General features: G+C 54.0%; 1 protein-coding gene across 1 annotated transcript; it reads left to right on the top strand.

Annotated features, from left to right (window-relative positions):
* Positions 1-17,936: 17,936 nt before the first annotated feature.
* PCBD1 (pterin-4 alpha-carbinolamine dehydratase 1) lies at positions 17,937-24,163 on the top strand. Its single transcript, XM_008269998.4, has 4 exons — positions 17,937-18,071; positions 21,870-22,001; positions 22,511-22,591; positions 23,666-24,163. Exons 1-4 carry the CDS (start codon positions 18,069-18,071, stop codon positions 23,762-23,764), a joined length of 315 nt encoding a protein of 104 aa, XP_008268220.1. The 5' UTR covers positions 17,937-18,068; the 3' UTR covers positions 23,765-24,163.
* The last annotated feature ends 2,121 nt before the right edge of the window (positions 24,164-26,284 follow it).

The raw sequence follows: 26,284 nt of genomic DNA, 5'->3' as shown, positions 1-26,284 counted from the left end.
CTAAACCAGCCACAAGCAGAGCGGCCGCAGCCAGAATGAACAAGGCTGACTGGCAGCTGGCACTGGGGGAGCCGCCGGGCAGACGGGGCCGGGGAGCAGACCTTAGGAGGGGCAGCAGAGAGACGAGCAGAGGAGGGACAAGGACAGAGGCGCCCAGAGGCTGAGAGAGGGTGGGGAGAGGAGAGGAGGCTGGGCTCAGCGCTGTGGGGAGCCCAGGGAGGATGGGACGGCCAAGGAAGACCTCGGAGGAGGACAGAGGGAGAGGAGGAGACAAAGGGGAGAATCACCACTCGAGCTCTTCCCCCCACCCCATCCCCAAAGCCGAAAGTTAAAAATAGGCTGTGTGGTGAAAGGGAGACAGAATGAGAGCAGTCGTCTGAAGAGAAGGCGAGCGAGCCGGGACCAGAGAGGCCCGCAGGTCTCCGAGGGGATGAAAAATGACAGCAGCAGAGGCAGCTGCGTCTCTCCCGCCCAGGCCACCCCCTACCCCGGGCCATACAAGGGTCCATCTGCAGGGCTTAGGACTGCCCCACCACCCAGCCCAGGCTCTGCGGGAGGGCGGCAGGTGACAGCTCCCACCCTACTGTGCAGTGGGGCAGTGGGGCTGACAGCCCCATCATGCACACAGGACACGAGGCTGGGGGGTGCCAAAAGGACTCGGCCCCAGAGATGCCGCCCGTGGGCTCCCCCAGGCTCAGGATAGAAGATGCCAGGGGCAGGCTGCTGGGCCTCCTGGGCTTACACATCCAGAGAAATGGAGGAAGACGAGGCTGGGACAGCCGGCAGTGACCTGGGAGCCGCAGATCTGTGGCACAGGGGTAAGAGGCTATTTGCAGTGCTCACATCCCATATAGGAATGTCTGGGTTCGAACCCCAGTTCTGCTCCTCATTCCCACTTCTTGCTAATGAGCACCCTGGGAGGAGGCGTGATGGCTCGAGTACTTGGGCCCCTGGCTGAGATGGAGTTCCCAGCACCTGGTTCCCACTTGGCTCAGTCCCTGTTGTTGTAGCATTTGGGGAGCAAACCAGCAGGGAGAGGATCCCTCTGTCTCTGTCTCTCTCTGTCCTCTGCCTTTCAAATAAAAAAAATGTTTAAAAAGAAGTGATTTGGTGGGGTAAGGCTGGCACTGTGGTACAGCACTAAAGCCTCTGCCTGCAGTGCCAGCACACACATGGGCACGGGTTTGAGTCCCAGTTGCTCCACTTCCAATCCAGCTCTCTGCTGTGGCCTGGGAAAGCATTAGAAGATGGCCCGAGTCCTCGGGCCCCTGCACCCACGTGTGGGGCCTGGAAGAAGCTCCTGGTTCCTGGCTTTGGATCAGCTCAGCCCGGCTGATGCAGCCATTTGGGGAGTGAGCCCTCAGATGGAAGACTTCTCTCTCTGTCTGTCTCTACCTTTGCCTCTCTGTAACTCTGCCTTTCAAATAAATACATTTAAAAAAAGTGATTTGGGGTCACACATCTCATGGCACCTCACCACCTTCCAGCACTGGCAGCTCCACTGGGGGAAACTGAGGCCAGAGAGGGAACCCTATTTGCCCAGGCACTCAGGACAGTGGCAGAAGTGGGCGCTGAGAACAAGGAGAACATTCCATTCCCAGCCCCGCCCTACCCCTAGCCGCTGGGTGGCCAGGCCAGACCCCTCCTTCTCAGAGCTCCAGCTCTCTCATCACGGTGCCCTTCCTGCCTCCCTCCTGGGCACGCCCGTGGAGGAGCTAATTAGTGGTTGGTTTGCAGAGGCAAAGCCCCACACAAACAGACACAGAGGGTGATTAGCCCTTGGAGCAAGAGGAAGAGCAGAGAGGAGCTGCCAGCGGCTTCCCGGCTGCTCTCCCGGCCCGGCTTCAGGGCTGTGTTCCTTTTGTCAGCAGACAGTGTGATCGCTGGGTCTTGTTAATAAGCTCTTGCATTTATAGATGGCCTTTCTCCCAAGGACCTTAAAGCTCTTCTGCATTTAGCTTTCCCTTATTGCCAGGGGGTCGATACCATAGCACAGCCTAGCATTTATCTCCAGGTTTTTATGAGGCCCAGAGAGGTGAGGCCACCAGCCCAGGAACACAGAGCCAGTCACCGACAGAGCCAAAGTAGCACTCGCAGTATCCTGGGGCCGGGAAGAAGCCGTCTCTGGACAGAGGGACCCTTTCGGCCTCCCTCTGGCCATCTCAGGCCGGCCGCACCCTGGTTGTTTTTTTCCAGATTTGACCCCATTTGATCAAGGCAGGGCTGGTGGAATTATGCTACTGCGCAAGCTCAGAGAAGTGAAGGGATTTCTCCAGGACCACACAGCAGTGGGCATGCTGAAGATGTGCCTCCAGCTGCCCCATCCACCCCACGGCGAGCTGGGGAGGCTCCAGGAGGGACCCTGGGGCGGGCCCTGGACCTGAGGGACAAAGAAAGACCTTGTCCTGTTTCATCTGCCTGCAGGGGGAGCAAGGGGCAAAGTCAAGGTCAGCCTGCTGGGGGACACTGCTTCCAGGGGCGGCGGGGGTGGCTCTGAAGGAGGGTGAGGGGACAGGGTGGCCCACGCCAGGAACTCCTCAGGGCTAAGGAGAGAGGGCAGGGGGGCTGACCCCATCTTCCTCCAAAACCACTGCACCCAGAACTCAAGCCCAGAATGGCCAAGCCTTGGGAGGCTCAGGCGGGGAGGGCTGGTGGTGCCCAGCTCTGGGCAGCGCTGCCAGCCCAAGTCCCCAGCTAATGAAGACAGATGGGCTCGCTCGGGATGCTGGGAAGTAGAAGGTGGGCAGGGCTGGAGACGAATGGGAACTGTTAAATGGGCAGGCACTGGAGAGGGAGCAGCGATTAATTACCAAGAGGGATGAGGACAGGAGCCGGTGCAGGACAGATGATCCCAAGGCCCCTCCTGGGAAACCGCCCTGGGGGTGCAGGGCCACAGTGCCAACAGGGGCTGTGCAGGGTGCCAGGGGGAGAGCAGCCCTCACTCTCTGCATCCTGACTTTGGGAGGGAATGAGCATTGGCTAGGTCTTGGTCAAAAGGTCGAGAAGCAGCAGGGGACGAAAGCCGGCCTTCCCCCGCCCCTCCCGGCCCTAGCACAGGCACAGCACCTTCGCGCTTACCGATGACTTTCATAGAAATGATCCCTGGAGCCTGCAATCACTGTGCGGGGCAAGTACTGCCAGCCGACATTACAGATGGCTAAACCGAGGCCAAGAGAGGGCCCAAGATAGGCTCCACATCACCCAGAGGAGCCTGAGCCTTGACCATGGACTTGACGGCTCCTAACCCAGCAGGCTCCCAGCACACCTGGCTCCAGATCTGTAATTTGAGTGAGCAGGGGGTCCGCGTGCCCCCTGCCCCAGCAGCAAAGCCCTCCCCCTCTGCTGTGGTCCCCTGGGGGGTTCTGCTGGGAAGACTCAACTCCTCCCTCCCCAGGAGGCTGGAGCAGCCCACCCAGGGCTTCTCCACCCAGTCCACAACGCCTGAGAGTCAGGGCCAAGCCCCTGTTATGCACTCTGATGACAGATGAGGGGTTTCTTGCTGGGGAGAAGGGGTGGGCAAGTAGGCAGGAAGGGAGGTGGAGCTTGGGGGAAGTCTGATTTTCTCCTAAGGAGGTATCACAATGCCCAAGGATGTGGCTGGGTCAGCCCACTCAGAATTGCACAGCAGGTGGTCTGTGTGCCGAGCAGAGATCTATGAGGGGACACCCATCTTACTCCCTCCTTCCAAGGAGCAAGAAAACAAGTAGGTTCCTATGGAACCCAGACCATATCTTACTGGTTCCTGCAGAGCCTCACAAGGGTGGGGGCTGAGGTGGGGAGCAGGAGAGGGAGGTGACGCCAAGACCAGGCTCCCTGCTATGTTACTGCCTACAGGTTAGGAACGGGGTCCCCTAACACCTCCAGTCCCCCTTGGACACCTAAGGGATCTCCCAGGCAGCAGAGAGGAAAGAGGAGCCGACACCCATGTTCAGTGGGAGCTACCTCCCCACACGGCCCAGCGCGCCCTCCTTGCCATCCTGCAGCCACGGGCTCCTCGAGTGTGGGGCCAGGGCTGGGGGGGAGCAGCAGGGCTCCACCTCCACAGCACTGCCCTCACCAACCTCAAGTCCCCACTGCTTCCCCCAAAACCCTCCTGAAAGTCTCCTGGCGGGTGCCCGCCCTGCCCCTTCCTCCTGCACCTGGCACTCAGCCGGGGTGCTCTCCCTGCACTGCTGCCTCAGCCTGGCCACTCCGGGCCTTGGCCATCTGTCCATCCTGGAGATGGGATGGCATGAAAGATACTGTGTTCTAGGAACAAAGCCCTACACTTTAGAGATGTGTATTTATGCATTAAATGATCTGGGATTTGCCTCAACAGAATCTGAGGCTGCAGAGGGATAGAAGGGAACCAAGCTCGGCGGGGTACTGCTCACTGCTGACCTGGGGTAGGTCTGTGGGCATCGCTATACTCATCTCCCTCCTTCTGCATGTCCAGAATGTTCTATGACAAAAAGCCTTTATTTTTTATTTATTTTTAAAAATTACTTTTTAAGATTTATTGTATTTATTTGAAATGCAGAGTAATGGGGGCAGAGAGAGAGAGAGAGAGGAGAGAGAGGGAGGGAGAGAGAGATCTTCCACTTACTGGTTCACTCCCCCAAATGACTGCAATGGCCCGGTCTGGGCCAGGCTGAAACCAGGAGCCTGGAACTCCATCTGGGTCTCTCGTACAGGTGGCAGGGGCCCAAGTACTTAAGCCATCATCTACTGTTTTCCCTGGTCCTTAGCAGAGAGCTGGATGGGAAGTGGAATAACTGGGACTCAAACTAGCAGTCTGACATAGAACACTGGTGTTGCAGGTGGCAGCTTAACCCACTCCACCACAACGCTGACCCCAACAAAGAGTTCTTAGAATGTGGAGGGAGAAAGGATGAGAAATGACCATTACGAAAGGCCTAAAGCTCAGGAAATGACTGACAAGCCCCACCTAACTCAGGATGTCACCTTGGCTGGCCAGGCCCAAAGGATGGGTATTGTTTCTTGAGGTCACCCTGCCCCCTGTTGCTGAAAAGAAGCATTGCAGGGGTGGCTGGAAGCAGGGACAGAGCAAGTCTGGTCTGATGGGTGAGCAAAGCCCTCCAGAGAGGAATGTGCCCCGCCCTCACAGACCTGCTGGCCAGGGCTCAGGCTGCCTTCCTGCCTGGGGTGCCCATGCCCCTGCACACCCACACCCACTCCCCTGCCCCTGCCTGGCCTGCTCCTGGTGACCCCTCAAGCAGACCTCCCCTCCCAAGCGGCGATGCAGTTCTGTGTCTCTCTCCTGCACAGGCCGCCCTGCAGCAGGGTGTACCCACTTCCTCCCCAGATCAGGAGGCCCCTGAGAGAAGTCCCGGGTTCCCCGCATGGCAAGGCCCCACCCCCAGCCCGGGAACGGATTTGGTGCCCTTGGATTCCACCAGCGTCGCGGATGCTCCCCGTGCCTCGGGAAGGCAGCTGCCTCGTCACAGAGAACAGATGGCAGCTCTTCCTCCCTGAGGAAGCAACTGGGACTTTCTGCTTCCTTCTCTGTTTCAAAATTTTACTTATCTGAAAGGCAGGGAGACAGAGATAGGGAGCCAGAAGTCTTCCACCTGCTGGCTCACTCCTCAAATGCCCACAATAGCCAGAGTTGGGCCAGGCTGAAGCCAGAAGCCTTGGAACTCAATCCGGGTCTCCCACACAACGGACAGGGACCCAGGTACTTGAGCCACCATCACCTGCTGCCTCCCAGGGTGTGTGTCAGCAGAAAGCCGGCCGGGAGGTGGAGCTGGAACTTGAACCAGGTCCTCCATTTCGGTATGTGGTGGCCTGGGCAACATCCCAACTGCTACACCAAACGTCCAGCCTTGGGGCTTCCCACTTCTAATGCCTACACCAGTGCCATCCAATCATGTAGCCACTACTCACACGTGGCCACTGAGCACTGAAAAATGGCCTTGTGACCAGCAAATTCAATTTAATATTTTTCAAGTAGCTAATTTTCATTACTTTTAGTTGACATTTAAACTCTGCTACTCAAACAGCTTGAGAATGTGAATCTACTTTTTCTACCATAAATGTTAGTAAGTGTAAACACACATCAAGTATTTCTGATGAAAACAGGGTGTCCAAATTGAGGAGTGCTTTTGCAGCAGGACACATACTGAATTTCCAACACTCCACAAGAAAAAAAAGAATATAATGTCTCAACTGGATATCGATTACATGTTGAAATGATCACATTTTGGAGATTTTGTGTTAGATCAAAGACACTAAACTAAAAGTAGTTTCATGCTTCTTTCAAAAAAATTTTTTTGAGAGGCAGAGAGACACAGAGAGACAGACAGAACCTGTTATCTGCTAGTTCACTCCCCAAATGCCCAGTAGCCAGGAACTCCATTCCTGACTCCCTTTGTGGGTGGGTGGCAGGGACCCGACTACTTGAGCCACGACCTGCTGCTTCCCAGCGTGCTGGGACTGGATCCCCGGCACACTGACGGGGGTCACAGACATCCCAAGTGGTGTCTTAACTGCTGGCTAATTGCCTACCCTCTTTTCACTTTCTTTAAAACTTCAGCGGTGCGTACTGATGACCTTTGTGGTTCCGCTACTTCCACTGAGCGTCACCGCAGGAGACCTGGTGTTCCGGACCTCAGCACCGCTGCCACTGTCCTTCCTCGGGAGGGTCTGGCCCAGGCACCACCACTGGATGCTCAGTTGTATCCTTGGCTGGTACCCACCAGAAGCAGCTGTAACCTGTCCCCAGCTGTGACGACCAGAACTGTCTCCAAACCTTGCTAAGTGTGCCCTGGTGACAAAATCCCCTGCCACCCTGATTGAGAACCACTGCCGGAGCCCCTTCTGACAGGCACCATGCTCCCCAGGAGAGGCGGATGGAGAGTGACGTCTGCATGAGGACGGGGGAAGGGGAAGGGGAAGGCGAGCAGCGGCCCTGCGGGTTCAGTGGTGGGGGCCTGAGCCGGCCGCCCTTGCCCACGGGCGCTGGGCTGCCTGCCTTGGAGAAGGACCGCACAGAGGGACACTGAGGAGCAGCCAAGGGAAGCAGCCCTGCCCTGTGGCCGCTGGTGGAAGCTGTTTGCTAGCAGACCGCCCACTCTGGGCAGGGGCCTGGGAAGCCTTCCCGGGGGAAGCACCAGCAAAGGCCAGGATGGAGGCAGTGGGGGCTCTCGGCTCGTGGACGGCAGAAGCCGTTGTGTGGGAGGGTGCGCAGCCCTGGGGTGCACAGACCCCCAAAGGAGGTGGGGGAGGAGCCCCCAGGGTGGAAACTGTGCTTCCAGCCAGCAGGCGGCACAGGCACCTCCACAACAAGCGGCTATTTCAAGGAGCACCAGCGTCTCCCCTCCCGGACTTCCCGGCCCTGCATGCGTGGAAACCAGAGTGCAGTCCAGGAGGCCCAGGAGGAGCAGGGCAGCTGTCCTTGCTGACTGTGCAACTGGAGACACAGCACCTGGGCACAGACTCAGGGGCCAGGACTACAGCCGCGCAGAAGCTCAGACTGGCAACAGTCCTCAGGGCCGCCCAGTCCAAAGCCTGGCCCCACGCGGCGTCCCTACAGCGGCACTAAGGAGGGCAGAGAGTCCACGAGGGCGATCCAGGGACCAGGGGGCCCTCTGCTCTTCAGGGAGGCATGGCCAGCTCCAAGTGCTCCCACAGCTCTGACAAATGTTGAAGCAAACAGGGGGCTCGTCTGGACAACTGGAGACAGGACAGCGCATCAAAATTCACACCTCTCCTGCAGACCCAGCGAACGCCAATTAGAAATGTAATGGGAAAGGCATCCCTGGCGCAATGGCTGCCCCAGCCTATAAAACACCTAGGAATAAACTTAACGAGAAATGCCCAAGTCCTCTATGAGGAACACGATAAAACTTTACTGAAGGACATAAAGAAGGCCCAAATAAATGGAGCGATACATCACACTCCGAGACGGGGAGGCTCGATAATATGAAGATGTCAATTCTTCCCAGATTAAATCTATAAATTCAATGCATTCCCAATCAGAACCCTAAAGGGATTTTTATAGAACTTGACAAGCTGATTTGAAAGCTCATCTGAAAGAGTAAACAAGCAAGAATAGGCAAGAACAATTTGAAGAAGAAAAATGAGATGGGACTTGACCTACCGGATATCACAACGAACTATAGAGGCTGAAGAAGTTAGAACAGGGTGGGGGTGATGGATCAAAGGCTCCAGGACGCAAGCCGCGGGGTCATGGGAACCCAGCATGAAAGGGGTAGTGGTATTGTTACATGATGCCCACAAGTCAGTTCCAGAGAGACACAAAGCTCTTTTACCAACTCTTCTCCAACCGTGAGAGTATTAGAAAGCAACAGAGAAACACTTGAGAATCTCGGGGTGAGGAAATCCCCCCTAAGCAAGACACGAGTCCAGAAACCACACAGAAAAAGACTGATCTGGCCCTGTAGCAATTAAACATTTCTCTGTGTTCCTAAGCTCAAAGGCAAATGAGATTTGGAGAAATATTTACAATATAGATACTAAACAAAGGGCTATTAGCCTACAAATCAATAAGATAAGCTCAACTTTCAGGTTTTTTATTTATTTATTTTTTATTTTTTGACAGGCAGAGTGGATAGTGAGAGAGAGAGACAGAGAGAAAGGTCTTCCTTTGCCGTTGGTTCACCCTCCAATGGCCGCCGCGGCCGGCACGCTGCAGCCGGCGCACCACGCTGATCCGACGGCAGGAGCCAGGAGCCAGGTGCTTTTCCTGGTCTCCCATGGGGTGCAGGGCCCAAGCACTTGGGCCATCCTCCACTGCACTCCCTGGCCACAGCAGAGGGCTGGCCTGGAAGAGGGGCAACCGGGACAGAATCCGGCGCCCCGACCGGGACTAGAACCCGGTATGCCGGCGCCGCTAGGCGGAGGATTCGCCTAGTGAGCCGCAGCACAGGCCCAGTTTTTTTTTTTTTTTTTTTTTTTTTTTAATTTTTTTTTAAACCAGATCTACAGCAGGTAGGTTGGTAGGGTGACAGGGCGGGTTACCATGGAATCCTGCTAGGAAGCCCCAGGCACCCCGCCTCCCTTGTGGGAGGGTAGGGGTCTAACTGCTTCGCTTAGCACCCAGACAGGGCACCTTCCATGGCCGGAGAATGTCCCCAGGCGCAGCAGGCAGGAAGTGGGAGTTTTGGCATGACCCTCAGCATGGAGCAGACAGGACTGTGTTGTCAGCGCCAGCTCCTTGGATCTCTGTGCTGGGCCTGCAGGGCACCTGTGACTTGTGCACCTGTGACTGTTACCGCCGTGTCAGGGCTGAGGTACTTGCTCAGGATCCCGGGGGGGGGGGGGGGGGGCAAGCAGGTGGGGCCGCAGACCTCAGGGTGGAGGCTGTGGCGCCCTCCGGGAGGGAGTCCTGAGCAGGAGCAGAGCAGGGCGGTGGTGGGGGACACCTTTCTCTTTACCTCCGACTCTATGAAGCCACAATTTTGTTTGTTTTTTTAACATGAGCACATTTCTTCCATACTTTATTTTTTTTTAAGAAAGCTTCTAGGGCCAGCATTGTGCAGCAGTTAAGCCACTGCTTGTGACTGTCAGCATCCTATGTTGGAGTGCTGCTTTAAGTCTTAGGTGCTCTGCTTCTGATCCAGCTCCCTGCTAAAGTACCTGGGAAAGCAGCAGGAGATGGCCCAAGTGCTTGAGTTCCTGCCACCCATGTGGGAAGCATGGAAGGAGTTCCTGGCTCCTGACTTCAGCCTGGCCTAGACCTGGCTTCTGTGCCATCTGGGGAGCGAAACGGTCAGCTCCTCAGAGTGGTCATTGTTGCAGGGACTGCTGGGACACAGTCTGCACTCACAAATGTGGATTTGGGAGACATCTGTTGGACAGAAGCTAAGTACAGGGCAGAGTGCCAAGCCGAACCGGGGGTCAGAGATGTGCCTCTTCTCTCCCTGCAGGAAAGGCCAAACAAGCTCAGTCTGCACAGGGCAGGCGCCGTGACGAGGGCCCCGGCCAGGAGGGGCTTCCTGGGGAGCGAATGAAGCCTGAGCCTCGGGCAGGACTCGTCCAAGAACCTACGTGCTGTCTTAGGGTTTTGCAAAATCTGCAGCAGACATTTTAAGGGCAGTAGGCTCAGCCCCTGGTCTTTATCCAGCTTTCTCTGTCACCTGTCGGGTTACCAGGGGAGAAGTTGGGCAGGTGTGCGGTTCTGGCTAAGAGCCAGGTGAGTTAGGGACATATTTAATTTGGGTTTAGTAGGACAGCTTCATGTAATCCTCTGCCACAGTCCTGTCTAGGTGAGTGATTCCCAGCCATCCTGGTTATAGGAATGCTGCCAGGAATATTCCCTCTCCAGGTATGTCCACGGTCCTCAACAGAGAAGCGTGCGGCCGACAGAGGAGACACGTGGAGTGCCAGCACGCAATCTCCCCAAACGCCTTCCCGTCACCGGGCCTGCAGGATTTACAAGCAGACGATTTCACTTCCATCCGGACCTGCTCAAACAGATCTGCTCTCCTTTTTTAGGAATATTCCCAGCAATGTAACATAGTCCATTATAAATATCAGTTTTTCTTTTTTTATTGCACAAACAGAACAAATTAGAATTTTACTCTTTGTCAGGCCCGAACAGCAAACTTGTATGTGTGTGTGCATCTGTGACCAGTTTATGCATCCAAACTATGGCTACACTCAGTGTCTTTAAGTGTAGTTACCCAAATTTGTCTTCCTCTTCTTTGTTTAGAAAAGTTTAATGCAAAATCACCATCATATGCAAAGGCCATCAAACATAGTCAAAATGATAGGAAATGAAAACCCTCATTGGTGAATAGAAGGCAGAAATAAAATTACTATTTTTAAAAAAGATTTATTTATTATTTCTTTGAAAGGCAGAGTTACAGAAAGAGATCTTCCATGCACTGGTTCACTCCCCAAGTGGCCAAAAAGGCCAGGACTGAGCAAGGCCAAAGCCAGGAGCTAGGAGCTCGTTGTAGGTCTCCCACATGGGTGCAGGGGCCCAAGGACTTGGGCCATCTTCTGCTGCTTTCCCAGGCCTTAGTAGAGAGCTGGATCAGAAGTGGAGCACCTACATGGGATGCTGGCATCGCAGGCAGCAACTTAATCTGCTATGCCACAAATGCCGGCCCCAAAATTACTACTTTTCTGAACTTTGTGATGTTTGTGGTAAAATTTTTAAATTGGCAATTTGTTGTGACTTCTTTTCTACTTTCAAAGAAATATTGACTTTAATTTGCTTTTGTTATTTGTGCTCTTTTCAAAAATCTTTCATTTATTTGAAAAGTAGAGAGACCGAGACAGAGAACAAGAGAGATTTTTCCAACCATTGATTTACCTCCTAAATGCTTAGAACAGCCAGGGCTGAACCCTTGGAGTCCAGAGCCCAGAACCCCATCAAGGTCTCGCATGTGAATGGCAGGAATCCAAGTACTTGGGCCCTCACCTTCTGCCTCCCCAGGGTGCGCGTTTGCAGGAAGCTGAATTCAGAAGCAGAGTAACCCCGACTTGAGGCAGGCACTCCGACATGCAGTGTGGGTTTCCCAAGTGGCAACCTGAGCTGCTGCACCAAACAGCTCTCCCCACGCAGGGCTGATGCTGCGGCGCAGCGGCTAAGCGCTTATGGGAGTGCTGGTTCCAGTCCTGGCTACTCGGCTTCCAATCCACTTCCCTGCTAACACAGGAAAAGTGGAGCAGCAGACGGCGGTTCAAGTGCTTGGGCCCCTGCCACCCACCCGGGAGGCCCAGGTGGAGTTCTGGGCTTCCGGCTTCAGTGCAGCCCCACCATGGTGGCTCTAGGCCATGTTATCTGCGGAGTGAACAGCGGATGAGGAATCTCCCCCTCCCCCGTCTCCTTATCCCTCTGCCTGTCAAGTAAATGGGGCCTCAGCAACCACATCAGCATCAGCCTATAGAAAATCCTGGTCTGCTCCCTGGAAGAGGTGACAAATGGATCATTTTAAGGGAGAGATGAGATTCAGCGGGGGAGGGGGGTGATGGCAGGAGATGGCCCAAACCCATCCAGATATCAACATCAAGACTCCACAGAGATGGCCAGCGCTGCGGCTCACTAGGCTAATGCTCTGCCCGTGGCGCCGGCACCCCGGGGTTCTAGTCCCGGTGGGGGCGCCGGATTCTGTCCCGGTTGCCCCTCTTCCAGGCCAGCTCTCTGCTGTGGCCAGGGAGTGCAGTGGAGGATGGCCCAAGTGCTTGGGCCCTGCACCCCATGGGAGACCAGGAGAAGCACCTGGCTCCTGCCATCGGATCAGTGCAATGTGCCAGCCACGGCGGCCATTGGAGGGTGAACCAACAGCAAAAGGAAGACCTTTCTCTCTGTCTCTCTCACGGTCCACTCTGCCTGTCAAAAATAAATAAATAAACAAACAAATAAATAAATAAATAAACAAATAAAGACTCCACAGAGGGTGCTCAAAGCAGAACACAGCTGCAGCCTCACCCAGTCCCAGCCGTGTAACCTGGGAATACCCCACAGAAAACCGTGCATAATTCACAGGTGCACGGCTAGACAAGGGGACAGGCCCACACCCCCAACTCGCCCATCAGGACACAGAACAACACAGAACACACCACAGCCCCTCCTCTCTTTGTCACGAATTCCCCACGCTTACCACACTTGAGTTTCCTAAGTCAGGTTTACTGAGGGATAATTTACACCTTCATCCTTTGGACAAAGGAATCTGCCCAGGAGACCACATCGCAGTTGAATTTGATTTCCCCAGAAAGGTCCCTCACGCCCCTTGGTGGCCAGGCCCTGCCCTCCCGCCACTTGCAGCCCCCTGAGTCACCAATCCCGTCCCTCCCTGTGGTTCTGTGGTCTTCAGGACATCATGAAGAATAATGCAGTGTGTGGCCATCTGAGGCAGAATGCTGTCCTTCGCGCAACGCTGAGGGCAGTGAGCCAGCGGCTGGTCGGTGGGTCGGCATTGGTGCCCCAGTGCAGGAGCGGGCTGTGACACGTCTGTCTACTCCCCTGCTGATGGGCGTTGGGATTGTGTCCGGGTATGGCTCCACACACGTGAGCACATGCGGTTCTGTGTCTTCATTTCCCTTGGAGTGGGGTTTCTGATACACAAGGTAAGTGTATGTGTGATCTCATTCAGAAACTGTCCAGGGGCCGGCGCTGTGGCGTAGTGGGTAAAACTGCCACCTGCAGTGCCCGCATCCTATATGGGCACCGGTTCGAGTCCCGGCTGCTCCGCTTCTGATCCAGCTCTCTGCTGTGGCCTGGGAAAGCAGTGGAAGATGGCTCAAGTCCCTGGGGCCCTGTACCCACGTGGGAGACCTGGAAGAAGCTTCTGGTTCCTGGCTTCGGATTGGAGCAGCTCTGGCCATTGTGGCCAATTGGAGAGTGAACCAATGGATGGAAGACCTCTCTCTCTCCCTCTCTCTCTCTCTCTGTCTCTCTCTCTCTCTCTCGCTTCTCCTTCTCTGTGTAACTCTGACCTTCAAATAAATAAATAAATCTTTAAAAAAAAGAAAAAGAAATTGTCCAATAGTTTTCCTAAAGGCCAAACTAGTTGGTGATTCCCCTGAACCATGTGTGAGAGTCCCAGAGACGCCACACCCGCCACACCCTCATCAGCACAGGTGTGGTCATCCAGAGGCATGCGGTGGTCTAACCCTGCGATGTTATTTTTTAAGACTTATTTACTTATGGCCAGCGCCGCGGCTCACTAGGCTAATCCTCCCCCTTGCGGCGCCGGCACACCGGGTTCTAGTCCCGGTCGGGGCACCGGATTCTGTCCCGGTTGCTCCTCTTCCAGGCCAGCTCTCTGCTGTGGCCCGGGAGTGCAGTGGAGGATGGCCCAAGTACTTGGGCCCTGCACCCCATGGGAGACCAGGAGAAGCACCTGGCTCCTGCCATCGGATCAGCACCGCGCCGGCCGCGGCAGCCATTGGAGGGTGAACCAATGGCAAAAGGAAGACCTTTCTCTCTGTCTCTCTCTCTCACTGTCCACTCTGCCTGTCAAAAAAAAAAAAAAAAAAAAAAAAAAAAAAAAAAAAAAAACTTATTTACTTATAAGCCCTCCTGGAGCTCAGGGAAAGTGATGACTTTGCAGGATGTGTTGGAGTGGGGCCCACAGTTCCCAGCTCTCCCCATCCTGGGCAAAGGCAGGAGTCCCTCTTGTTGGCCATTTCTCCTTTGCCTCTCCCCCCCCCCCCCCGACCCACTCCCAGGTTCAATCTACCTGACTCCGGTGTCCTCACGGCAACATCCCACCTCTTAGCACTTTTTGTGCCTGCAAACCAGGGCAGCCTGGCGCAGCTTCAAGCACAAATCGCTACTATGATTCCTCAGGGGAATCCCGGTCGTGCCTGGGGTCTCACATGGGAGTGCAGTCGGGGTCTGCCATCATCTGGAGGTTTGGCAAGTCTGGACACCCAAGAAGGCACGCTCCCATGGTGGCCAGGGGCTAGCAGAGCCCGGGGCTGCTTGGTCTCATCTTGGAAGTTACATGGCGTGGGAGTTGTCCCCTAGGTTCCTGTGCGGGAGGCATGTGGTGGGACCTTTAAGAGATGGGGCTAGCATCCTGCCTAAGGCTACATGCAAACAGGGTTCCTGACTCTTAGGACTTAGGTCGATCTAGCTGTGCACTCAGCAGAAGACGGGGAGAATATTTTTGTAGGTAGGGAGGAGGCGCCGTTGTCAAATAAACCTTCAAATGCACCAAATTACAAGGTTGAGAAAGATCCATCTTATTACACTACCGCGTAAGATTTCTGCTCACAAAGGACATCGTGGATGAAGTTCACGTCCAGATGGCAGAATGGGAGCAGACATTCGCAATACCTCAGCCTGACGAGCCATTAACATCCAGATACACACGCCCACCAAAGCAGCTAAAAAAAGCACCATAAACTCTAAAAATAATCGGCAAGGGATATTAAAAAGCAATTTACAAACAGTGGGCCACAAAGGCTAAGAGGCATTTGAACAGGTAATCAAAATCATCAGTAATGGGAAAAAAACACTAGTGAAGCAGTGAGCTCTCATTTCACAGCGACCAGGAATACAAAGGTAGACAACGCCTGCTGTGAGAAGTCAGCAGACGGACGAGGGGGGGTGAGGGCAGGTGCAGCCGTTCCGGACAGCAGCTGGAGCTACTGTGAGAGACATGCCCACGAGAGGTCGTGCTGGGTTTGCAGGTGTGTACTCGTATTTATGGTGCCTAAGACGCTTCCTGCAGGCCAGGGAACTATCAGAGAAGGTGTTCATTACAGATCATTCCCTGTCATTTTCTCTCTCTCTCTCTCTCTCTCTCTCTCTCTCTCGTGTGTGGGGGGGTGTGTGGGTGTGGGTGTGGGTGTGGGTGTGTGTCGGGAGAACAGTAAGCCATGGTGGATTCTCATCACGGGATGACGAGCAGCAGTTAGAAGCTACAGATTAACTACAATAGTAGCATAGATGGTGCTTCATTTCCCACCAAGTATTCTGTTTTCTAAGAAAAACAATGAGATACAATCTACAACACCATTTATATAAATTCAAAAATACATATAGACAAAGCAACACATGTTTTGCAAGAACATGGACAAATAAAAATACCCATTAGAAAGGTTGCTATCGTGGGGGGGAATAGAAGTGGAGTAATAAATAAAGTTAACAGAAACATATTTTTGCAATGTTAGAGGACACATAGCTCTGAGACTTATTCAAAGCTATAGTTATGGAAACGGTGTGGTATTGGTGTCAAGACAGACAGAGAGATCAATAAAGCAGCAGAGAGCGAGCCAAGAAATAACACTGCCACACATACCTACATCTGCTTCTGCAGGAAATGAAGAACTGATAACTAGATGCAGAAGTGAGCCTGATCCACACTGGAAGCACATACAGAAATACACTCATAACGGATCATGGAACTGAAAGTGAGACCCAAACAATAAAACCTCGGAGAAAACAGAGAAACCTCTGAGGTCTCTGGCTAGACAAAGATTTCTTAGCTACAACAACCAAAATATTAGTCCAGATCAGAAACGTTTTATAAGCTGGACTGCATCAAAATTGGAAATGTCTGCTCTTTCAAAGGCACTGGTCGGGCATGCAAAGAATGCCGACAAATCATATATCTGATGATGTTCTTGTATCCCAAATAAAAACTCTCAAACTCAATATGAAACAAATAACCCAATTTTTTTTTAAAGGCAGGAGAGCAGAAGAGGAAACTCAAGGAAGATTTGCCTCCAGCAAATAAGCATCTCAAAGGACAGTCATCATCGAGTCACCAAGGAAACCCAAAGCCACAGTGAGATGATGGCTGGGTACCCCCACTCTGAAAATCCAAAATCTGAATACTCCCAAATCCGGGACATTCTGAGTGCTGACATGACACCAGACGTAAGTCCCGCACCTGAGCTCCTGCGTGACTGCAGTCAGAACACAAACGCATTAAAAATGCTGCGGATGGGGCAGGTGCTTGGTGCAGTGGTTAAGACGCCATCTGGGACACTCGGCTCCCGAACCTCGGTGCCTGGGTTCAAGGCCTCGCTCCACTCCCACTGCCAGCTTCCTGCTACTGCACACCCTGGGCGGCAGCAGGTAATGGTCCAAGCAGCTGGAATCCTACCAGCCACCCACACGGGAGACCCAGATGGAGTTCCTAGCTCTGCCACTGGCCTGGCCCATGACTGCCGAAGGTATTTAAGGAGCGAACTAGCATATAGAAGATCTCTCTCTCTCTCTCTCTCATAAAAAAAAAAATAAAGATTTTGAAAACAACAATATTGTATAAAATTATCTTCGGGCTGTGTGTGTATAAGGTATATATAAAGCACAAATGTTTAGTCTTCAGTCCCACCCCCAAGATGTATATACAAATATAACATATGAAAATAATATTTAAATACAAAACATGAAGCATTTCTGCTCACATACATTTCACATAAGGGATACTCAACCTGCGCCACCAGTTAGAATGGGTAAAATTAAAATGACTGACTACCTCGAGTGTTGGGGAGAACATACAACTGGAACTCCCACACACTGCTGGTGGGAATGTAAATGGATACAACCGCTTGGGAAAACAGTTTGGTGGCTTCCTAACAAGTTACACATCTCTCCTACAACCCAGACATTCCATCCCTAGGAATTCACCCTAGAAAACATGAAAGCACGTGTCTACACAAAGACTGCAGGAATGTTCACAGCAGCTTTGTCTGTAAGCCAAAACTACCCAAATGTCCGTCAACAGTGAATTGACAAATTGGAGTTCTGCAATATTAACAAGGGCAGACTTCATAAAGTTCATGGAAAGTGGAATTAAAACAAGTTTATTGGGGCCGGTGCTGTGGTGTAGCAGGTTGAGTCGCCACCTGTGACAGGAGCATTCCATGTGGGCGCTGGTTTGAGCCCCGCTCCAGCTCCTGCTAACACGCCTGGGAAAGCCGCAGAGATGGCCAAAGTGCCTGGTCCCCTGCCACCCATGTGGGAGACCTGGATGGAGCTCCAGGTTCCTGGCTTTGACCTGGCAGCTGTTGGAGCCATCTGGGTTGTGAACCAGTGGATCCAAGATCAATCGCTGTCTCTGCCTCTCAGTCTCTGTTACTCTGCCTTTCAAATAAAGATATAAATCTTTTTAAAAATTAAGTTTATTTTGGTGCAAAAGAATACTAACTGCATAACAGTTTCTTATAACGTGCATTTTCCATGAACTTTATGAAGCTCCCTCTAGTGGATGTGTATGGTCTATTCACATGAAAGAAACGCAGGTGTGGGGCCTCGGACAGTCGGGCAGAAGGGAACTGGAGGGCGGGGTGTCCCAGGGCAGCCCTGTGTCAACACTTAGCAAACTGTGTATTTAAAACCTGTGCAGTTTATTGTCTGTCAATCACATCTGACTACAGAGGTTTGTTTTTTCAAGTTGGATGATGCGCGCCCGGGGTCTTAGCATCACCCCAAACCTTGTCACTTGCATGCGGAGTGTCTCTGTGGGCGAGGAAAGTGCTGGAAGGGAGCCCAGCGGAGCCCAGCCCGCTGTTAATCATTACCAGGGGGCGGCCCGAGCGCGGCCCCGCCCCAGGGCGGCCACAGAGCGCCCGACCGCTCGCTAGCTCGCTAGCTGGGCCGCCACCTGCTGCTGCCCGCCCGCCTGCGCCGCGACATGGTGAGCGGAGGGACCGCCGCGACCGCGCGCGGGGACGCGGTGCGGGTAGGGGAGGGTCCCCCAAGCCCCTGGCAGGGCCACAACGGCCGGGCTCGGAAAACTGGGGTCTCCGCCCTAGTCCCGAATGCAGGCGGTGCCCAGGGAGAAGCTGAGGCCAGCAGAGGGGCGGCGACCCGGGCCTACCGCCCATTCCCAGGCCCTGCTCGTCCGCCGGCGACGCGCGCGCGCTGCAGTGGCGCCTGCGCTTTCCACGGGCACAGGCGGCGGCGGAGGCGGGGAGGCTGAATGGGTGAATGGTCTGGCCGCTGTCCCTTCTCGCTCGCCTGCTGTGCGCCTGGCCTGAGGCCTGTGCCCAGCGGCAGGGGGGCGGCGGCGGGCTGGGGTGGAATGGGGTGGGGAACCCGAGGCCGAGCTGTGCGGCGGGGCCGGGGGTGTCTCCCTCCACCCTACGCAGTTTCTCCACAGCTAGACCTGGAAGCTGCACCAAGCAGTGCATTCCTGGCCCAGAGGGCTCGGGGAGGGAACGTGAGTCCCCAGAGATGCAGACCTGGGTGATCAGTAACCCCTCCACACACTCCGCTAAGCCTGCCGGGTGATCGGCAAACAAGGCCGCTACCCGCAACTGCATCCCAGAGTCCCAGGTAGTACCACTTGGAGGGCTCTAGCAGGCTCTAAAGAGGAAGGGGGCTCATGGATGTCCACCCACCCCTTTCAGCACCAAGAAAACGTATCGATGCCTTGGCTGAAGGTTGATGCTGGAAACACGGACCTAGCTGCAGCCACTGGGAATGGGCAGCTGGACAGGAGGCTGCTCTCTGGGTGGGCGATGCAGGCGTGTGCAGCGTCTCTGCTGCCACCTGGAGCCCACGGGAGAGGGACCAAGCCCCACAGGTCTAGAGAGCACAGGTCTTCAGCATAAGAATCCTGCAGCCCTGTGACCACCCCAATGCTGCAAGCCCCCCAACACACACACACACACTGCTTACTTGCCCAAGGAAATATTTTTTAAAGATTTATTACTTGAAAGTCAGAGTTACAGAGACAGAGGAGAGACAGAGGTCTTCCATCTGGTGTTTCACTCCCCATGCAGCAGCAAGGGCCAGGACTGCGCCAGGCAAAAGTTAGGAGCTTCATCTGAGGTCTCCCACGTGGGTGCAGGGGCCCAAGAACCTGGGCCATCTTCCACTGCTTTCCCAGGTACATTAGAAAGGAGCTGGATCAGAAGTGGAGCAGCTGGGACTCATACCAGCATCTATAAGGGACGCCAACATTGCAGGTGGCAGCTCTGCATACTACTCCACAATGCCGGCCTCAGAAAGTATTTTTTTCAAATGCGGGTGGCATTGCCTAACAACAGTGCAGTTTACTGAACTGTATCTCACACCTCTGGAGCCTCCTGTCCCTTTAGTCATGAAGCCAGAAGAGGTGACTGCCATATTGCCACATGGCTGGTAAATGGTGGAACCGGGGCTTGCACCTGCCCCACCCACTCAAGCCAGGTCATCCATTCTGTTGGCTGCCTTCCTTCCATCCACACCTAAGTGCTGGGCTCTCAGTCTAGCCCTCCATCCATTTCTGCCCCTGGCACGACTCTGGGCTCCCTTAAGCTCCCACACCCAGACCCTCCTAGGGCACAAACTGACCCCAAACTGACCCTTGCTCCCTTGTCTTCTCTGAGGTTCCACTCATGGCCTGAACAGTGCCAATGTGGGCCGCCTGGAGGGCACTTTGCACAATAGGTAAATAGGACGGGGCATTGGATTGGCCAGTTGTCCTTGGCCAGGTTACTTCTGCTCTGGGGACTGGGCCCGGGGAGCCGTGTCCCAAGCTTCAAGAGAAAGCACGTAGCAAATCTGAGACCTAGGCCTGGCAGCTTGGGCCCAGAGGCCACATGGTACCGTGGTGCAGTGTGGCTAAGTTCCTGGAAGTTGGGTCCAGCCTCGGACACTGGCACACAGACCACACTTTGACAAGGCTGCCTGTGCCATCACTGGGCTGGGGGTGACGGGAGCAGTGCCCAAGTGATCTCCCCTCTCTAGGCCCCGGTTTCCTCTTTAGCACACCTTAGGGTTCTGGGGAGGGCGTGGGCTACACAGGATGGTACTAGAGGGAGGCAGGCTGGATCGGGGGAGTACTTCCTTCCTGAGCGGTTGTGCTGGGATTCATTTGCATGGGACAGAATTTTGCTTTTCCTTTCTCATTAAAGTGATGACTCTGAGTTTGGGAGGTGGGGGTGGCTGGGATGCAAATTATACTTCCTTTGGGATTTTCTTTCTCTGAGTGTATTAGACCTGAGAACCTATCAGTGAACAAGCCTCACTCTGCCTCCTGGGCAGGTGCCACCTTGGAGACATCCCAGCCTGTGGCCTAGAGCCCAGCTGCCCTTGGGTCATGCACATCCAGGGCAGCCAGTGGAGGCAGGCTAAAGGCCCTCAGAGGGGGGCAGCATTGTGCAGCAGTAGGTTAAGCTGCTGCTTACATCCCATAGCTGAGTGCTGGTTCAAGTCCCTGCTGCTCAGCTTCTGATCCAAGTCCCTGCTAATGCGCCTGGGAAAGTAGCAGGTGATGGCCCAAGTGATGGCCTTGCCACCCACATGGGCGGCTCGGATGGAATTCCAGACTCCTGGCTCCGGCACGGCCCAGCCTCAGCTGCTGCAGCCATCTGGGGAATGAAACAGCGAATGAAGCGCTCTCTTTCCCTCTCTGTCACTCTGCCTTTCAAACAAATAAATAAGTAAATTTTTTTAATTCCATGAAAGATCTCCCCCCCCTTTTTTTTAAACTGGGCTATTTAATAATTTTACAGCTTAATCCTTCTCTTGGGAGCTGACTGCTGGTATGTGAGGCTGCTTGTTGGATTAAGACAAGCACAGTAAGGGTGGCCTTCCCACTTAGTTCGTAGCCTTCAACGGTTAGAGGTTGCTGGCACGGAACTGCAGTCCAACAAGTAGGGCTGCGCTTATGCCTCTGTTGCCAGGACTGCTGGGGCATCCATCCCCCACACAACCTTGCCTCCTTGCTCCCAAGGCCTGCTCACCTCCACCTCAGCGACAGTCCCGTTGCTAGTTACACCCAAAGTTGCACTTACTGGGGGTGACGATTCCTCTTACTCCAAGCACTGGCAGCCCAGAAGGTGGCTTTAGCTCAGCGTGTGTCACGTGGCCTTTGTGCTGAGGGGTTTTCTCATAAAGCCATCTCCAACCAAGCAGGAGCCGTCCTCTCTCAGGCCTCCTCTTTCCCGTTCAGACAACTGTTAGTACTCCCCTTCCTCCCTGGGCACAAACTTGAGGCAGAGGGACTTCCCGTTCTCCCTGCTTTCTGTTTGTTTAATCAGGTTGGAAGGACGTTAGCTGGGGACTGTCCCTCTCTGTCCAGCGGACGGGCAGCTGCTGCTCCCTTGGGGAGTGTTTTGGGCGTTCTGCTTGGTGTTTCTCTTTTCATGCAAATTGAGTCTTTCCTCCGTATTTTCTCAGCCTGGTAACTGCTGTGGTAGAGCTTAGCCTGCAGATCAGTCATTCCTTTGCCTTCCTTCAGGCGCCTCCTGGCTTTGCCGCTTTCTTTTTCTCATTGCAGTACGCATGGCCTTGCCTGTGTAAGTCAATGTATTTGTTTTCTGGCCTGGTGACTGCCTTAGAGCTGCCTGGTGCAGCCTCCTGAGTGCACACAAGATCCCAACTTTTGGGTCTCAGAAACCCAGATGACGACTCCACACATCTGCAGCCTGCACCAGGAAAGCAGGGCCCCGTCTTTGACCTGTAGAAAGAAAGGCCCTGGGCCTGTGTCTTCTCCCTCCTGCAGGCTGGCAAAGCACACAGGCTGAGCGCTGAGGAGCGGGACCAGCTGCTGCCAAACCTGCGGGCCGTGGGGTGGAACGAGCTGGAGGGCCGCGACGCCATCTTCAAGCAGTTCCACTTCAAAGACTTCAACAGGGTACGACACCAACGTGGGTGGGTTTCGGACGGGGCTGATGGGGTCTCACTCCAGACCTGTATCTCCATAAAGTCCTGTTAGCCAAGACTCGCAGACGCTACGCCAAGCTACTGGTTTGCGCACTGTGCCTGGCCAGCTTGGGAAGTGTCACCCCTTGGTACTGAGGATGGGTCTGGGGCTCTCCCTACCTGAGACTTTTCCAGTACCAAACAGATGTACATCCAGGACCTTCTGATAGATGGCCACGATTGGCCAAAGCTAAAAGCCTCCTGTGGTGTGTGTACCTTGTCCGTGAGCCTAGTACCAAGACTTTCATGCAACTGCAGACAGCCTCCGGCTCAAGCCTCAGAACCAGTGGAGGATGCCGAGGGGGACATGATTAGAGCTGGGAGGGTCCCCCTGAAGGAAGCCGGCCCATCCTCCTGCATCTAGGCCTTTCATGGTCAAAAAGTTCCTAGGAGTCCCTTCTCTCAGAACACTAAGCCCTGGTCTCGCTTCACTTTACATAGGCTTTCGGGTTCATGACAAGAGTGGCCCTGCAGGCTGAGAAGCTGGACCACCATCCTGAATGGTTTAACGTGTACAACAAGGTGAGTGACGGCGGCCACTCCGCGGTGCTCGGCCCCGTCCACATTCTGAAGTCCTCTTCCGCGCACTTATCTCTGGGCCCTCCTCACTCACAGGATGGCTGTCTACTCCTGGTCCTTTCCACTTGTGCCTAGAAATCAACAGATAATGCCTCCTGGAAACAAGTCAGATTCGAGAAATGCAAATTAAAGCATCTGTGAGATACCTGTGGTTAAAGTACACATTGAGCCAGTGCCGCGGCTCACTAGGCTAATCCTCCGCCTAGCGGCGCCGGCACACCAGGTTCTGGTCCCGGTCAGGGCGCCGGATTCTGTCCCGGTTGTCCCTCTTCCAGGCCAGCTCTCTGCTGTGGCCCGGGAAGGCAGTGGAGGATGGCCCAAGTGCTTGGGCCCTGCACCCCATGGGAGACCAGGAAAAGCACCTGGCTCCTGCCATCGGATTAGCGCTGTGCGCCGGCTGCAGCGTGCCAGCCGCGGCGGCCATTGGAGGGTGAACCAACAGCAAAGGAAGACCTTTCTCTCTGTCTCTCTCTCTCACTGTCCACTCTGCCTGTCCAAAAAAATAAAAAATAAAAAGTATACTTTGAAAGACAAAACCAAGAAAGGCAAGGCTCTGGGAGTCAGGCATCCCTGTTCATTGTCAAGTCTCTGGAGGTATAGGAGAATCAGGCAAGAATAAACTTGAACTCAGAATAAGCATGCATATAGCAGATCAGACTGTCTTCCTAATGCAGCAGGCATTAAGTGCCTACCATGTGCCAAGAGCTCTGTTGGACTGTTGATAAAAGCATTAAGCATGGAATAGATGGTGTTTACAAGTTACTGCTGGTTTTGTCTTTATCTGTTAGGTTGCTCTTGATATGTGCATGTTAAATTTTTATCCCATAGCCATTATTTTTGAAGAACATCCATGGGGAGACACAGACGACAAGGTGGCACTGTTGTGACGGACGTGCAGGGAGAGCTGGTGGTGCCTGGGTACTACTCTGGAGCTCATGGTGGCCCTAAGCCCAACCACCAGTGACCCTCCTAAGTGACGATGATGGAGTCAGTGACGGGAATCTCTGTTTGTTTCAGGTCCACATCACCCTGAGCACCCATGAGTGTGCGGGCCTCTCAGAGCGGGACATAAACCTGGCCAGTTTCATTGAACAAGTCGCAGTGTCCATGACATAGACCCTGTCCTTCGAATTCCGTGGCAGGGAGGGGACTGAGGAGCCCTGGGCCCCAAGCCCCTGCTGCCTGTGTCGTAGGGGTGAGTCCCTGTGGAAAGGAGATGCCTGCATCTGCGACACCTGGAACTGGGACCTTTCCCCTGTGCCACCCTCTTCGCCTTGGGGCTGTTATGTTACACTAATTTGAATAAGCTCTCCCCTTTCTTTGATAACTTTCCTGTAACAGTAACGATTTCCTAACAGGCTGTCTAGTTTCCTTTCAAACTCATTTCCCAAGAAGCTGTGGTATAAGGTGAAATAAAGTCTTGTCTTAGAACCCAGAACCCCACCGTGAACCTCAGCCTACGCAATGGAAGCACATGGGCTTTAATGCCTCAAATAAAACTACTGTATCACTTGGTCTTGGGCTCTAGAACCTTCTTTTCCACAGGTCAATCCCAGCTGGAGCCAACAGGCATGTAAGTTAAAGCAGCCTGTATGAGGCACCACTCTAGGTATGGGGTGGGGAAAGGAGGGACCACCACCTGCCTTCAGGTTCCTTATCGGCCAGGGGGATCGGGCAGGATGGATCGAGTTAATGCTGCATAGCTGGGTAAAATGTGTGCTTTAAGTGAAGAATGGCTTCCAGGGCAAAGCTGAGTTGAGCCTCCAAGACTCGAGTGGGCTTCCTGAGGCAGAGTGGCTGAGGAGCATGTGAGCACACACGAAGGTGCACGGGGCGTGTGTCTGCTGTGCCTGTGGGACCAACGTCTGCAAAGGCACTCTGGAGCCTTATGTCATCTTCCCAGCTAAGTGTAGTGTCGACGTGACTGGCTGACCGGGTCATGGGCTCCCAGGCCTTTGGGTCTGGGTGTCTGTGAGATGTTTCTGGATGGGATGAACATTTGAATGGGCAGACCCAGTGAAACAGACTGCTCTCCCACCCATTCAGCTGAAGACATAAACAGAAGGGCTGACCATTCACCCAGTACGTGCATTGCCCGCCCGACTGCCTAGAGCTGGGGTCTCACTCTTCCTGGTCTGAGGGCCCAGCAGAAAACATCCAGTCTTCTGGAACCTCTGGCCCCCGCCCTGGGAGGACGGCATCACCTCCCCTGCGACCCCAGCTTCCAGATGCAGACCTTGAGCTTCAGCCTGCGGAATCAGATGAGCAAGTTCCTTATTAAACTCTCCCCTCTTTCTCTGTGTGGATGCTGCTTCTGTTTCTCCAGAGAACACTGACTAACGGGAGATGGCTTCAAACAGTTCATGAAAAATGCAATTAAAAGGTAAGTTTATTTTGATGCAAAAATTTGGTGAAATCTATGCATATGAGGGGTCCTGCAAAAGGAAAACTACAGAAACACTGTGCTTGGGTTGCTATCATTTTTTTGCACCAAAATAAGCATCTCTTAATTCCATTTGCCCTTGTACACTGACCCGTAACATGAGACTTTTTTTTTTAAAGATTTATTTATTTATTTATTTGAAAGAGTTACACAGAGAGAGGAGAGGCAAAGAGAGAGAGAGAGGTCTTCCATTCGATGGTTTACTCCCCAGACGGCCGCCATGGCCGGAGCTGTGCCGATCTGAAGCCAGGAGCCAGGAGCTTCTTCCTGGTCTCCCACGTGGGTGCAGGGGCTCAAGGACTTGGGCCATCTTCTACTGCTTTCCCAGGCCATAGCAGAGAGCTGGATCAGAAGTGGAGCAGCTGGGACTCAAACTGGCGCCCATATGGGATGTCATATGGCTTCAGGCCACAGCGTTAACCCACTGCGCCACAGCGCCGGCCCCCCAAGATGAGACTTCTAACCCTGGTGGTCTCTGTTGTTTCTTAGAACCACAACAAAGGTCTCATGGCTTACCTGCTGCACTCCACAAGTGAGAAGCCAGAGGTAGAGTTGAGGAGTTGACAGGCTGTTGACCATCTGAGCAGCAGAGCTGCTGGTTCGTGCAGGTTCCAGCCAGTGAGCCTGGCACAGGACGTGTGCACTGATGAGCCATGGCTGGCAGGAGGCAGCGCTAAGGGCAGCCAGTGTGCATGTGACATCCCTTCCCCTCATGTCATACGCTCTGATGCAGAGGTGGACTAGCCCTTGTCCCAGCTCTCACCTGTGACTAACCTCAAGCACTGCCTGGGTACCAAGGAGACTCATAAATACCAGGGTCATTTGGAGCAGGCATCTGACAGTGTCACCAACAGTCGGCCGGGAGGAGTCTGTAAACTCCAGCCACGGCCAGGAAGAAGACAGAGGTTGGTGACTGAGAAGCAAGCATATTGTCAGGAAGAGTAAGGATAGCAGGGGGGCTGGCCCCTGCAGCACCAACATCCCATATGGGCACTGGTTTGAGTCCTGGCTGCTCCACTTCCGATCCAGCTCCCTGCTAATGCACCTGGGAAAGCAGCAGAAGATGGGCCAAGTACTTGGGCCCCTGCATCCACATGGGAGACCTGGATGAAGCTCCTAGCTCCTGGCTTTGGCTTGTCCCAGCCCAGGCCATTGCAGCCATTTTGAGAGTGAACCAATGGGTAGAAGATCTC

Source organism: Oryctolagus cuniculus, chromosome 15 (genome assembly GCF_964237555.1).
Source record: "Oryctolagus cuniculus chromosome 15, mOryCun1.1, whole genome shotgun sequence".
NCBI classification, from domain to species: Eukaryota; Metazoa; Chordata; class Mammalia; order Lagomorpha; family Leporidae; genus Oryctolagus; species Oryctolagus cuniculus.
Note: the sequence above shows the minus strand (reverse complement) of the source record. Positions and strands in the feature narration are given on the sequence as shown.

What these genes read in the sequence shown, in the direction of transcription:
- PCBD1 (XM_008269998.4), top strand. An exon ending in ACTTCAAAGACTTCAACAGG is followed by an intron (nt 22,002 to 22,510) that starts GTACGACACCAA and finishes CACTTTACATAG; the next exon opens with GCTTTCGGGTTCATGACAAG. An exon ending in GGTTTAACGTGTACAACAAG is followed by an intron (nt 22,592 to 23,665) that starts GTGAGTGACGGC and finishes TGTTTGTTTCAG; the next exon opens with GTCCACATCACCCTGAGCAC.